Below are 15,732 nucleotides of genomic sequence, written 5' to 3'. Positions count from 1 at the left end.
CACTTACATAATCCAGAACTGGCTGCCAATCATCACCCTGGGCTGCTTGTTGCCATGTTTGTTAAACACCAGCAACCCATACTCCTACCACTTTCTCTGGGCTTCTTTGACTTTTTTTTTTTTAAAAACACTGTGTGCAAACAACTATTTGTCTTATGGCCTGGAGTATGAACTTAATACCCCCAGTATCTTCAGCTGGCTGTGAAATTAGGTTTGGGCTGTCAGGGATTCGTGTAACAGGATGTGCAGGTACCACAGAATTGCGACGTGATTAAATCAGGGATATGCTGCATCTTCCTCCAAGGCCGATTCAAACCAATCAGCTACTTCCTAATTAGAGGGAAACCTGTTTGTTTTGATTTTTTTTTAAATGGCAGTATTGTTTGTGCTGGGTATAGAAGGAGAAAACTGTTATACCTTCTTTACTGGTGAAGTGGGGGTCGTCACCTGGTTGGTTGGGCTAGCTGGACTAGTTGGAGAGGATGTGGCGATGCTGGCCGGGGCAGGTGTTGTGCTGTTGCTCACCGAGGCTGAAGGCTTGTTCTTGTCTGGAAAAAGAAAATGGTTTTTTTTGGGTCAACAAAGAAGAATTAATGAAGACAAAGATTTTAATTAAATTGTCTTGAGTAATTTAAGTGGAAACCAGTAAATGCTTTGGCTGACACCACACAACAAGTCGAAAATAAGACAAGTGGTACCTGCTTCAGTCTCTGACTCTGTATCGTCGTCGTCGTCGTCGTCACTGGAGCAGCTTGACTCATCTTTCTTCACCTCATCTTCATCAACCTTATCCGGTTCTAAGGTCTCAATGCGTGGGGCGCTCTTTTCTGGTTCCAGAAGCAGTGTTTCTTCGCTGTTGCACATAAATTTAACACAATACAGAAACAGTGTCAGTTTGAACAATATTTTAAATAGCAAGTGATAAATTGAATCAAAGTAAGAAAATGAAGTATTCAGAGTTTTAATTGTTCTGTGCTATAGGTGGCTTAATTCTAAACCTAATTTAGAACAGTTTGTATTGACTGGTATTGGTAGGTGGGTGTTTACTTCTTGAACGATTTCAGTGATTGGTTGTTATCCCCGGTGGTGGTTGTTTCAATCAAAGGAGATTTCTTAACATCTTTCTTCTCACTCATCAGCTGGAATAAAGGAAAAAAAAAACAAAACAAAAACAAACAATTAGCAACTCAAGAAACAACATTTTTACAGAACTGATTCAAACTCAACCAACGTTAAAACTGCCTGAGTCCTTAACCAACCAGCACTCACACTAACTCACCAGATTTTGTTTCTTTTGTAGTTCTTCTAAATATCCCAAAACATCTTCATCTGATACATCAAAAGCAGTCTGGCCCTGAGGGAAAGAAATAGTGTGTCTAAAATGTGGATTGCACAGTACTTAACAACACTCATGACAGTCCTAGTTACTCACCATTTTATTAACAAGGTCCATGTCACATAGATTCTCTACCAGTATCCTACATGCCTCCTCTTTGCCCCAGTGTGCTGCTGCATGTAGAGGAGTCCAGCCATCATAGTCCTTAATATTTACATCATACCCTGCTTGAATTAAAAGCCTGCACAAACAAGGAAAGTGTGAGATAGGGAGGGGGAAAATAGTTTTCTTTAGAATGAGCAGATCTGGTTTTCTCAGACATGACTGGTGATATTTCATAGGTGCTGCCAGGGTCCAGGATTTTGTGACAGCATTGCAACTTTGGGCCAGGTTTATAAACTATCCACCCCCCCCAATACATGAAGACAATCATACTCATCCCTGAAGGATGATATTGGCAAATTTCAAAACCTAAATATTTCAGCTAACAACTCTTCCCCGATGAGAAAAACATTTTGATCCTTGTCTTGTGGTTGGTAGTTATACTAAACATGCGAGATCTTAGAGCTCTCCATGGCAGTATAGTGTGCTGGCTGGCTTCCCAGACCAGATGGACAGACGGCTGCAGTTCCTATCCTCTAGCAGTGTAGCTGTGTTAACAGCCCACAGAGACAGCGTCAGAACAAAGCATTGAGAAGATACAGAGACTAAGACATGTTTGCCAGTAAAGAGAATCTTTATGCTAGACCTTAACACTGCCTCCACTGTGAACAGTATTTAGATAATGTAACATACAGGAAAGGATTTATGTCATAAAGCATTAATGAGGTGGCCATTACATTTTTTGCCCCAAAAGGGAAAGTAGTGACTAAAGCTGAAAAAGCTTAGTTTACTACCTGTGAACTCAAGACTGCTTACTTTAAAACTTCGGCATATCCTTTCGCAGCAGCTACATGTAGTGCTGTTCCTCCAGACTTGGCGTGCCGGATGTCTTGGATCTGGCCACTGTTGAGCCACTGCCGGGCGTCCCTCAGCATGATCCGCTCCTCCTCCTTGCGGGCTGCCTCAATATCCACCCCTGAAGAAACAGGAGACCGATACAGTCATCCAAGGATTACCTGCTACTCAGGAACAAGCTGCCAGCTGTAACACTGAACCCAGAGACTGTGAGAGCAAGAATAAGGCTCAGTTATATCAAGATATTTATTATGAGTTCCACTGGTCTTACAACTACAGTAAAGTATGTGGATGTTTGGAACACATTACATTTATGGCTATGGATTACAAAAAAGAAGTAGAGAGGAAAAAAAATAAAAAATTCCAATACTTTGCCATGAGATACAATAAATCTTTGCATATTTAAACATTGCTATGATAACACAGCTGTTATAGTAGCTATGACATGTCTCGGTAACCACAAGATGTAATCCATGCACTGTTTTTATTAATACAGGTCTCGACACTATCCTGTTGTTCTACCAGGAAGAAAGAGAATACACTATTCTGGCAGCTTTGCTAAACACTAGAGGGTGTTGTTAAGCACTTATTCTGCTTTGGGGAATAGCTTGTGCCAAATTCTGTCTATTTGACAATGACGTAGTGGCTGCATACAGGTCTCAGCCGTTTAAATGGGTCAGTATGTCTAAGCTATATGTTGCATGCACAGCAACAGTGAAAACACGCCTGTATTGTCTTGTTGACACCTGGTGGAAACACGAGATGGTCTGAAATGCACTGCTGCACGAGTTGTTGACTCGTCAGCCGAGCGTCAACTGTGGTGAACTACATAAACAGTGACCCAAGAAGTGCTCTAGGGCAGGAGACAAAGCTCCAGCTCATCCTATAGTTTTTTTGTCCTACTCTTAAGACTATATCACTCATTTCCTGACACCCTAGAAAGCTTTAAGATCATCTCTAGCTTTTTAAACCAATGAAAGAAGAGAATGAGTACAAGTCTGGGTTGAGGGGAAAAAAAAAAACAAAAAAACAAAAAAAAAAACAGGAAGAAGGACAAGTCTAACTTCACCCAGAGGTTTATTCCCACAGAACTGGACAGGAGTACACAGAGACCTGTTAAAGAAAACCCAGCTGAGACAACCACAAACTAAGCTAATGAGACACCTGCTCATTTGATTTCTGCTACTTCTAATTTCAGAAAAACACACAACACACACTTTAAACCAGGCAAGACATCAGTCATTTTCAGGCTTGTTCTACATTGGACATATTGCATTCAATGTCTTGGTTTGACATGATTTCAAGTTTCACTTGAATAATTACATATTGTATGATATTACAATTACAGTTCACAAATGTGACGATGTTTTACTTTAATATGTGATTCAGCCTTGCTGAGTTTCACAGTGCTGTGGACTCTTCTGTCAATATTTCTGTATTAAAATGTCACTTAACTCATTTTTAGATGGTAAAAGAACAGACAGTGCCATGTACATCTATTTAATCAAGTTAAAGCAACACAGAAATGCCTTGAGCAGCCATTATGAAAATCCAACCCATCTTGATAAGAAAGAGAAAGTACAGCACAACTACTATGATGGAAAAATCAACCTAAGCTTCAGAAGGGCAGTTCATGTGAAGGGGAATGGGAGCTGGACAGGGAGAGGTGACAGCAGTTCAAAGTTGAGTTTTTACAAGAGAGCAGCACACCTTCTCCCGATCAACCTGACATAGCTAAACGCTTCTCTCCCTCTTACTTGCACCATCTCTACAGTGTTTCTGGTCTACAGGATCTTCTGAGGTAAACATACTATCTGGCTTTTTTGGTTTTAGAAAAGAACTACAAAATTAACGGTTTGAATCTGAGCTGTAGATAAAACTGCTGCCGGTCTAAATTAAATGACCCTGCACATCCCTTCAGCCAACAGGGACAAAATGTCAGTTAAAAACATTTGTGAGGTTGCCCACCTTCAGTGCATTACAAGGACCAGCAGCAGCTTTAATGCTACAGTAGATGTAGAAGGAAACGACAGCAGCAGCAATGTCCAGTCACTTGACCTATTCAGGGTCAGGGAGAGAAGCCATGGGGAAACAATGGCCATTTTTTAAAAAACTTCAGGCCTGTGACTGATATATTTCTGAGAAAAGTCATTTTACAAACACACAGAAGCATTACACAATAGCTAGTTGCATAATTCTGCCTGCTACCTCTTGCATAGAGACCTGAGCTGTGGGTTGTCAGCAGCTACTCCGGCAATGTCACTCTTCAATAGCATTTCAACACAGTTTTAAGTCTGCATTAATACATAAAATGATCAAATCTGAACAGGGGCCAAGACAACCGGCTTGTACACCACAGGCTGCTGCTGCTGCTACAGCACCTACAATAATCTCATCATGCGGCTAAGCTTAATAGTGGAGCAACGCCTAGCAATTGTGACATAAGGCCATAGCAGGTTTTGCTAACTAGTATCATTAACACTGTTCTCTGCTGGTAAAGAGGTGTGTTATTTACATAACCCATTACCTGTAAAATGGGCTCTATGTATTTTTAAACTCTACTTTCTGTGGTTGCCATGGTCACAGAGCAGACCATGGTCTCAAGTTGAAAAGCCATCAACTTCGACAGCAATGGTTCAGAGCTGCGCTCTAAGAACACCTTTAGTGATGGATCTGAGGCAGTGCATCCATCTGGAATCAGTAAATCAAAGCTGAAAAGCTTGATGTCTGGGTGTGTGCAAATTTTGGCATCATTACACAATGCAAACACCTGGACCTTGAATTAAATGGGACTGTCAAGAGAGACAGTTTACAGAAAGCATGCATGTCCTGGCTGATCAAAACGTTAGTTTTCAACACTGCAGCAGACAAAAATCAATGTATGCCCATTGTATTAACACATATTACATGGGGCAAATCACATGGAGAGTTTGCATCATCCTGTCCTGTGGATAAGGTTATCCAACATGCATCCTGTTACATGCACGTACAGCAAGGCATACGTAACAGGCTGCGTGTGAAAGATCTACATTTGACACGTTACTGAAAACATAATGGGAATGTAAGGTTTTTCTAAAAGGATGCAAAATGTGCCACGCAGCAAGGCACACCAGCCAACCCTTATTAGTGAATATGAAGAGCATCCCTGTGGCCCTGGGCCAGTAAACACGTCTGTGCATGGCCTCTCACCATAGGGGAGGGCCTTTCATCATCTCAAGAATGCCCTGGCCAAAAATAGAAAGACTCGACTTTTCCGTTTTGAATCATCACGAGAGCTCCCAACACAGCTGGATCACATCTCTGTATTATGTAAGTTTTCTTGAAGCAACCAAGTGAAAAACAGCAGGTGACTGACACTCAATGGGAACTCAATTTCTATTTGACAACATACTCATACATGCATGAGAACACATAGGGCCCCTACCAGCTAGTCTGCCTTTAACATACTTGTCATAGAAGCATTGCTTCTAGATATGATTAAAATGGATTATATGATAACACTTCATCTCAAACATATTCATTTGAAGCTTTCCGGAACTTGGTGACAACCAAAAACACAGTACTGATCAGATACCATTAGAGGGGTTCAACACTTCTTCTATTTGCCAGCACAGACTTCCATGCCACATCCACCTGAGATACTGCAGTACATTTTTGTACAGATGTTTCTGAGTGGTGAGGCAGGGGGGTTAAGGTGAAGGTAGAATTGAAGATATCTGCAGTACTGTACCTTGTCTGTTGATCTCATTCTGCAGGAGCTCCTCCATTGCCTCCTCTTCAGCAATGTCCAGAGGTGTCTCACCCTCACTGTTCACGACTCCTACATTTGCACCCTGCCTAATGAGATATCTGTGGCAAAAAACAAGATACATAAGGGCATTTAGACCAGTTGTTTTTGAAAACAATCTTCAAAAGTTGCCTAAAGAACTCTAGCTTTAACAGGCTGAAAAGGAAAGGAGATAAAGGCAAGTGTCACTTCCTTTAACTGATGAGGAAACAGCTGAAGGACAGGAGCAGTGTAATCTTGCTTTTGGCTCAATGCCAACACTGGCTGACACTAAACCAGTTTGCATCTCCTGTTTTCTCACATCTTCCCAACAGCACTGGGCCAAATTCTAGAAGTTCCCCACAACATTAACCGTTAGTTCAAAGATTTATTTTTGTAGTGACTAAAGTAAATGACAACTCAACAGCCTTTGTCCACATGACTCTTTCCAGACAAATCTACTTAAACCATAAAATGCTCTATAAATAACACCAGACAATCAAAAGCATTTAACATGGACTCTATGGTTACTCAGGAAATTAACTCTTGATACCTTTGTCTCACTCAGCAGTGATTCAAGACTTTAACCATTTTTTTTTACTTCGACTGCTTCCAGTTAAAGCTGTGGTGAGACTCAGGCCCTTCACATTAGGGCCAACACACCACTTGAAACACTCTCAGTGCTTATGACCTCCCCCCACATGGCAGCTGACTGACTGTAGCTACATTTCAAAGTCATGTCTTCTTGATTAGACTTTCTATTCTCCCTATTTTGGGGCACTTTACTAGGTTTGATGGCTCTGTGGTCTGAAACCCACTGTGGGCTTCTTAACCAACCCTACTATTAACTGCGGTGACAGCAGGGGTTTAAGGATACACTCCTGCTTTGCGGTTCTCATTGCTATGAATGAAGATCCTGGGATTGAAATCGGAGTACAGAGAACTCACCAGCCACATCAGGCATTAAAGTATCTCTCCATGACATGATGTGTCTATTAGTCACCAATATAAGGCCAGCCAATGACCTTTTCATTCAGTACGTGACAACAAAAACTTCTTGTTTTCTGTAATACTAGACCAGCACTCATGCTGTTTTCAAACTGTAGAACACAAGTTGCCTCAGTGAAAACATTGCTGAAAATCATATAGACATGTAGGTTTAAAAAAAAAAAAAAAAAGCTATCATTTGTTTATGTTGTGGCTCAATAATGCCTATCAATTTGTCAACATACTTAAATCTTTCTATGGTCCAGTTGCTCTAGAAGGTTTTTGGGAAAACATCAATAGAGGTGATAAGTCTGTAGCAAGGTTCCTGTAATATAACACAGAAGTAAAACAGGTCACAGCACACCCCCAATATACTGAACAATGAGCACAACTGAGCTCCTTCCACTTTAGCCCTTTTAAAGATCCTCTGATAACATCTGTGTTCTGTGCTCTATGAACAGTCTTCTTACCTGAAAAGGACGAGAGTACAACTCGAGAGCTCGATCCCAGATATAGTGGCCGACCCTGATCTCTGCATATTAAATTACATCATTGTAACAGTGTGTGTCTGAGCTATCAGATGCCCCGGTGCTCCTGCTAAAACGTAATGAGGACTGTGTGCAACCAAAAATGATGGCTCTTGACATGTGGATAATGGCAAACTGGCCAAAACAGCAGCATGAAGAACGCTGGATAAAATATGCATCATTTGCCAGTTAGACCATGTACCAAACTAATAAACTGTAGTTGTATGAAACTGTAATTTTAAATGGTCACCGACAGCAGAAGTCCAGAGTAATTCATTACATGGAGTAATACATTAAACCCTACAGAGTGGGGTCCTTGCTAGCTACAATATGAAGGCTGAGGTCACTAATGGGGTGCTCAGAGAGGTGACAGCTGGGTCACTCATGTCAACCATGATGTCACTTTGAGCTTAACGAAATTAAAGTGTAGAGTAACAGATGGACTTTTATACAACTACCTTACAGACTTTACACAGACGTGGGATTTAATCAACACTGCTGCAGTTGTAGAAATTTCTATTAGAAAAAAACATCTTGAGATCAAAAACAGAATGTAAGCATGAGTTTGCAAAAATCAAATCTGATGAAACCGACACTACTGCTGCTTCAGAGTAAACATTTGTGAACTGGCCTCAGTACTTACTCTGCTATGTCTAGGTATCCGCAAGAGGCTGCAGCATGGAGGGGGATCCAGCCCTCGTTGTCAGGCTGATTGATGCAGGCTCCATGCTCCACCAGGAAAGTCACCATGTCAACATTGTCATCTATGCATGCCTGGGAGAGACAGAAGGGCAGTGAGGACACTGAAAAAAATCAAAGCATACGGCCCAGCCTGTCTATGTCTACTTCTATTTACATGTGAAAATGTAAATATCCATGTGAGCTTATGTCAGTGGGATGGTCTGTGCTATGGTGACAAACATCTTGCTTGGAAAGCAATGCACCGAATCTGATAAACTGCCTCATATATCCAGAATTGTTGGGGAACTTTGGCAGCCAGAGCACCTCCCAAAATGCCAGGAAATAACAGGGGTGCCTGAAATACCTTATAGCATAGTACTGCTGTTGGAGCCATTGAGGTGCTGTGCCTATATGCTGCTACTTTATGCAAAAAGAGAAATGATTTAAGCACTGAACATTAGCCAAATGTTTTTTTTAAGTGTGATAAATCAAACCACTGAACTAATCACACACACCATGTACTCTGCACTAAACAGCTGATGAATCACTCAATTAAACCCACATCTGTGGTCAAATGCAGTGTAATAGTTTTTATAGAGTTATACTTCGGCTAAAACGGATTTGGTGGCAATTTCCTTGTGGGCGTCTGGCATACCTTGTGTAAATTCAGAGTGCCGTTCCCCACTAGAACAGTGTACATTTTAATTTTCTTTGCACTTCTGAAACATCCAGTGTAGAAAACTATTTATGACTGATGACACAGACAGAACAAAAGTGTTACCCACAAAAATAAACAGCAGCTGCAAGTGGGAGAGATCTAATTTAAGATCTTCTGACTCATAACCCAGGAGGTGTTGCCGTTTTACCTACATTATGAAGCAGAATTTGCACACAGGCATAGTTACACCATATATCCACTAAACATTAGTGAAGGTTTTATTTAAATGTATAAGGAAAGATCTAAGTCATATTCAGACAGGTCAAGAGCAGCTTTACTTGGCCAAATGCCTGAGAGGGAGCAAGCTGTCAAGATAGTTCACATTTCTGCTCAACATCCAACACAACAAGATTAGGGAACAGCAGCAGTGGAGCGCCTGCAGTGCCCTTTTTATTCAGGACACACACGGGCCCTGGGGTTAAGAAGTTACCTCACATCAAAGACACAAAAGGTGACCTGCAACCACTGGTCTGATGCAAAGTCCTCAAGTGGAAAAACAGCTAATCTTTCTTCTCCAGTGGATCTGCAGCTCTCTAATAGTTTTAAAACATCCCAAACAGTTAAAAAAAAAAAAAAAAATTACACATTCACCAAGGGACAGTTTTTGTAGAAAATGATCATTAGAGATAAACACTTGAAATCCAGCACAATTACCACCTAACAATATTGAAACAAAACTCCCCCCTAAACACCACCCCCATCACTGAACAGTGAGCCTGTGCTGCTCTTGCTCGTGGGGTTGCTATGACAACAAAAAAGCATTGACAAGGGAAACAGATACACATGGACACACAGAGCGGCCTCACGTTTGGGGCACACGACTATCTGGCTGGAATCCTTGTCCAAATTTGGGCGGTTTACAGTGCCGTACATGGCCAGAGATGAAGAGCGCCTGGGAAGGCTTCACTGAGCTTATCTGACACAGTGTGTGTGTGTTTGTTTATGTATGATGTCGTCTGGTTAGGTGCGGGTGTGCAAGTACTTCGACAAGAGTTTCTTATCAGGTGGAGATGGACTTTTTTTTTTTTTTTTTTTTTTTTTAAACAGACTGGGCAAATGGGAAAACAAGAGGTTACGCCAATACTGCTGCTGGCTGCACCTCTCAAGCAATGAAATTTCATCCTCATTGCAACAGATGCGGCAACTCCATCCCAACCATTCATGCTTCCCATCCAAGCCCACGTTTTAGTAGATGTTCAAGACAGATCTATGGTTCACGGTTTTAAAAAACAAACAGCAGGACACACAACCCAATATCAATCACAACACAACATCTATTCACGTGGAACAGACATTCTTTATATACAGCTTTATTCATCATCAAGATATTTATGACTATTTATTCCGAAAGTGGGCAGAGAAGAATAGATGCTCATTCATCACTAGCGGTCACAGTCTTTGATCACACCACCATTTGCTGTGCCTGCTCTCCAGAGATTCATTATAATAAGAGTCTAGTTCCTGTGGGAATTAATATAAAGAATTTATTTATTTAAAGTCATTCTTCAAGTAATTTTTCAATTTTATTGCATTTATGCTTTAATCATTCCAATAACTGGCAGCAGCAAATGTGGTTTAAAGAAACTCCGGGGTTATTTTCAGGGTAGTTTCATTTTTTCACAGCACAGACGTCTAGTTTTGCTTTCAGATCACAAAAAGACAAAGTATTTCCTGTCATGCAATCACAGAATATGTGAGGGTGACTGGTTTGAGGTGTCATGAACCTTTCACAAATGGTGCGTCATTATATTGACATCTAGTCTTTTTTTTTTTTTTTTTTTAATGGCTGCCTCTCTTCTGAAAGTAGTCCCCTATACATTTCATCTTCCCCCTCAGTCATTCCACACACACACTTCTTATCTCTTCAAAGTCTTTTAATTCTTTAAGAATGAAAACAAGCCCCTTAAGGTGAACACAGTGCTGGCTGTACCCTCCCTCTTCAATGCGTCACCTGCCTTCTACACTGGCTCCTCCCAGCAGCCACTGGAGCCCGACAAAGGTAATCCCTTAATGGCTGACAGGTGCCAGCGTAGCAGCCAAGAGTCAAGAGAAAGTACCATGACATCCTCTAGCCTTTATGTATGTAGCATGGCAGTATCTAAAATCCTGTAATACACCTGTGTGTACTACTGATTGGAGGAGAACACGTTGCGCAGCAGACAGTAATGTAAGGGTGTAGCAAAGATTTAAATTCACATCCACGGTTTACATAAATCCACAGATATCTGAGAGCAGGCAGAGTGAATGAGTCAGCAGCGGTGTAGAGGCGGGTGATTTGTCTATTAACTGGAATTACATTAAGAAACAGTGTGTTCTTATTCCAGTGTACTTCACTCAGCCTCCATGTGACATGTAGATGTATAGGACTGTGCAGTGCTCGCACTGAAACATTCAGACATATAATGACTCACTCACTCACAAGCAGACACGTTGCCATTTAAACCTGTTTGGCCAGTGTGCCTGAGAGGGGGAAAAGAGAGGCCTTGTCAGGCATGCAGGCAATGAGATGGATGGCACCATACAGCAAAAAAAAAAAAAAAAAAAAGCAGCAGAGGACAAAGAATGTGATCACAACACAAAAGCCAGAATGGCTTCTTAAGTTATACCGATGCAGCAGATGCTAAACCTAGTGAAGTGAATCTAAATTGCTTTACTTGTTTGCATTGTTATAATACATTTATTGTTTTGCATGATACGCATTTAGTCCAGACTGTGAATGAACAAAGCATGTCAGGTATCACTTGATGCATTGTGTCAGTTTGTCAGACAGGACCACAGGATGAGTCCTTGCTCCCCTCTCTAATGGAAACAGAGCCTTCTGGGAAGTTGCCATAACAGCAAAAATAAAATCAAGCCCTAATCTAATCAATGGACACAGGATGCTCCATTTGATTGGGCGATAGAGTTTAATGTACATTGTGTGGGCCAGCTACTGAAAACAGCTCTGCTTTGTCCATTAAGCTTGGAGGGATGTGGTTAGCAGTGGGGCGAAAATAGTTAATCGCAGTTAGAAATTGATTAAAGTTAAAAAGTATGAACTGTGGTCAATGTGAGTCAAATTGATAATTTCACATTTATAATGCACAGTACAATATCTATTATACTTCCTTGGCATTGACTATTTACTTCTGTAGGTACGTGACAAACGACCAGCGTATCTTATTTCACAACACAAAGCTGCTTTTACCATGTTGCTTCCCATCTAAACCAAACATCAGCTCTAAATAGTAAAACGTGTCTCATGTTTTTATGAGTGAGTGCACCGTGATGGGAGCATATTAAATTAAACAGACATACCTCAACAGAAGGATATATATATATATATATATATATATATCCTTCTGTTGAGGTATGTCTGTTTAATAGACAGACAGTCTGTTTAATAAACAGACATACCTCAACAGATGGATATATATATATATATATATATATATATATATATATATATATATATATATATACATACTGGCCTTAAGTAGCATTTTATGAAAGAGTAGGAATGAGACACCTGACCTTAGTCATCCTGAGGAAAAATGACAAAAAAAAATTTCTGGCCCTATAATTGGAAAACAGACTGTTGCATAGACAAATATTAACAGGCATAAAATCATCAGACCTAACCTTGTTAGATAAATAGCTGGATATGTGCAAATATCTTCAGTGTTGTTCATGTTGACTTTTAAGACAAGTTTTTAAAAGAGAAAAGCTGCACCTGGCCAATACATGTCTATGATGGAAAGGTAAGTAAGGCAGGGATCATGTGTATATACCCCATTTCTTCCATTGCATCTGTGTAGGGCTGGTTATAGGCACTATCAACAGTTCCCAAGCCAACAAGGATAAATATGGAGAAGACTAGGACAGAAACAATATACTTTCCATCATATGCACCACTCTAATCCTGGAATAATATGGAGAAATTCAAGTCCTACTCCCTTCTAGCTCTGCAAAAAAGATGGTCTAAGCCATTCTCGGAGAGAACCCAAAAATGCACCCATGACGTGCACCTATGAAAGAAGGCTGGTCTGTTGCCCTGACAACAAAGCCAAAAAGAGAACGGGTTCAGGCCTTGTCAGGCTTTTGTAAGAAACATAAATAAATAGAGAAAAGACTTCATTTTAAAGCGCACAGGGGTTGCTCGGATAGCCCCTGAAGGCACGGCAAAAAGCACAACATCAAAAAACTAATGTTGAAAGGAACAACTTGAGGTACCATCTTTATTTTTCTTTTTTTTTAAGCACATCATGCAGGCATGACTTTTAACTTTCCCATGACTCTCTTTTGCAAAAAAGGAAGGCAGCAATACCACTGATTATTACTGTCATTAATTCAAAACAGACCACGGAAGATTAAGAAATACAAGGCGCTGTGTTCACAGCACAGTTACTTCCTTTTCCTGCGTGTGATGGCTAGCATCAAATCTTTATGTTAACAGAACTTACATCATTGCACTAAATAAGCCAAGACTGTGTGACATACATAAATATTTGGGGATCACAGAGAGGAATAAAATTTTATATATGGGAAATACATATTTTCAGAAGAAAATTACATATATTGAATGTTGTACTTCTCTTCAGACAGAAATCTGACACCCCAGACAATACACTTTAAAGAAAGTCATAGCATTCCTCCCACTATAGTTAAGGTGTATAGCTACTGTGTGCGTTTAAAAGGGGAGGTTTATTATCTAGAGGGTCATTGTGCTGAGAGCTCCAAGCTTAATTTAGCAGCACTCCACAACAAGGAGACACTTGAAGACCCCTCCCCTCCTTGACTTCCTTTAGCAGCACCCTCAGATGGCCAACTTAAGCACCCCACTGAAAGCTGCTGCTGCTGGAGCTCCTGTACTTTTTATTACAGAGAGTGACAGTGGCACAGGCAAACAGCTAGGTCTGTTGAGCTAGCAGCTTTTCTGCATACAATTAGCATGTTAATGGCACAACAGTGTTGCTGAGAGGTAACACAGTGAAAAGCAACACAATTACAAACTTGCCAGTATCTATTCTTGAGTCTTGGCCACATCTCCAGATTATTACATATAAAGCTTTTTATTTGTAATAATAACATTCACAACTTAGCAGCAACATGTCTTTTTAGAAACAATGGTCAGCTTTCATTAAAACCCACAAACAAACCTTCAACTCTGTTTGACTGTGATAGGAAATTGGATGGGATCAACGAACAAAACCACAAGATACTGAGAGCACTTATAATCATGGTGTGTACAAAGAGTTGATACCACTCCCATTCTCCTTTTAAACAAGAGCTCACAAAAAAATTCCATTTGCTAATTTTTGTTATCCCCACCAATCATCAGGTGCTTTCAGTGAAGCCTCTTCAGTTTTCCTCTCGTCATGACATGGGGCAGTCAAACTGCTGTCGTTTCTGTGGTGAGATGGACGATGGCTGAATGTACCTAGTATGCGTCAGCTAGAGCATTATCTAGGTATTGTGGTGTAAGGTTTCTCAAACATTACATGTACAAAATAGAGAGAGAAAAAAAGCTTAGTGGCTTTCAGAATTGCTGTTCAGAGCATCCAAGGCAGAGCTTAATAACACAGGACTTTTTATTTTCCCATCACAGGGAAAGACCAATTTTCTCTCAGATAAAGCAACAGTACAGGCAGCAAAGCCACTCAAAGCAACTCACAACTGGTCTGTCGCTCCCTTAACTTGTCTCCCTCCCCCTCTAGTAGTACAACTGCTCTCTTCTGGAACCACCTAGCCAGTATGCAGAAAGGCCCTGGACTAGCATACCAGTGGAGAAATTCCCAGATAAGTAATACTCCTAGCCTTGGGGCTTCAGGCATCAGCGCTCAGGCCACACCTCACAGGCTACGTCATCGGCTTAGAGCCGTGCAGCCACTTCCACAAAAGGAATTCCTTCTTACTGCCTGCATGCAAGTTTGAGTGCGTTATGGGTCTGCGTTTGCATGTGTTAGAGAGATCAGGCCAGACGGAGAGCAACGACTGAAAAGTAAACCTGAAGATGGAAAATAAACCTGACATGCAAAAGACAGGAACTTCATAGTAATTGGTAAAACCATATTTGCAGGAACCACTATAGCATGGAGGTTTATACTATGAGGTGGTATACGTCTGCCTGTGTGTTTACATCTGAAACAAAGAGCTCACAGCTCCTGTGCTATTGGCAGGGTTCAGGAGGCCAGAGGGTACGAGGGGGGAGGTTAGAGCGCTGCAGGGTGACCAGCTGTGTTTCTCCGCTAGATGAGCTCTGTAGCTACACACATGCACACATACACACATACACACACACAGCCTTTGCCTTCAGTGCTCAGGCTGCTGCTACTGAGGACAACCATATATGGCCCTGGGATTCCCATGGAAAAAGAAGACCAGTATTAAGGACGAGGGGAGAAAATGCCGGCAAGATCGTAACTGTATGTTTCACTTGGGCTTTTGCTCAGTAGCTAAAACAATAGCATCACTTCAGAGTCAAGTTTACTTCCATGTCAGGGGTCTTAAGCAAGAGGGGGCACCACGAGGGGAGACGCAGAGAGGTCAGATAGCCACGGACAGATCGCAGAATACAACCTCTGTTGATATTTCCATATAACAGAACCGTTATGTGGACGCTACTATACAGAGGACAGTAGATGGCTCAGTCAGCAGTCACTGACAATCTACTAAAGAGGCATTGAGCATGATCCACAGTACACCCCCTCTCCTCTTCACCAAGCACACTGGCACTGTGTCATCGCTCACTCCAACAGACTCTGGACGCATGAGGTTTACT

The 15,732-nt window shown here is 41.2% G+C and overlaps 1 protein-coding gene across 6 annotated transcripts in view; it reads right to left on the bottom strand.

The window, feature by feature from the left end:
• ppp1r12a (protein phosphatase 1, regulatory subunit 12A) overlaps positions 1-15,732 on the bottom strand; it is a 40,843-nt gene that overhangs the window by 15,560 nt on the left and 9,551 nt on the right. For 5 of the 6 annotated variants that reach the window (XM_026327013.1, XM_026327017.1, XM_026327016.2 and 2 more), the window contains exons 2-9: positions 8,217-8,347; positions 6,024-6,142; positions 2,255-2,414; positions 1,433-1,577; positions 1,280-1,354; positions 1,048-1,139; positions 699-853; positions 418-548 (exon numbers count right to left, since the gene is read on the bottom strand). In XM_026327013.1, coding sequence (XP_026182798.1) covers positions 418-548; positions 699-853; positions 1,048-1,139; positions 1,280-1,354; positions 1,433-1,577; positions 2,255-2,414; positions 6,024-6,142; positions 8,217-8,347 — 1,008 coding nt within the window. Of the gene's footprint in view, positions 1-417; positions 549-698; positions 854-1,047; positions 1,140-1,279; positions 1,355-1,432; positions 1,578-2,254; positions 2,415-6,023; positions 6,143-7,291; positions 7,323-8,216; positions 8,348-15,732 lie in introns of those variants that run through there. The other variant, XM_026327019.1, reaches the window with a different exon arrangement.

This window comes from Mastacembelus armatus, chromosome 23, assembly GCF_900324485.2.
Source record: "Mastacembelus armatus chromosome 23, fMasArm1.2, whole genome shotgun sequence".
Lineage (NCBI taxonomy): Eukaryota > Metazoa > Chordata > Actinopteri > Synbranchiformes > Mastacembelidae > Mastacembelus > Mastacembelus armatus.
The sequence above is the reverse complement of the archived record's forward strand: the minus strand, read 5'-3'. Positions and strand labels throughout refer to the sequence as shown.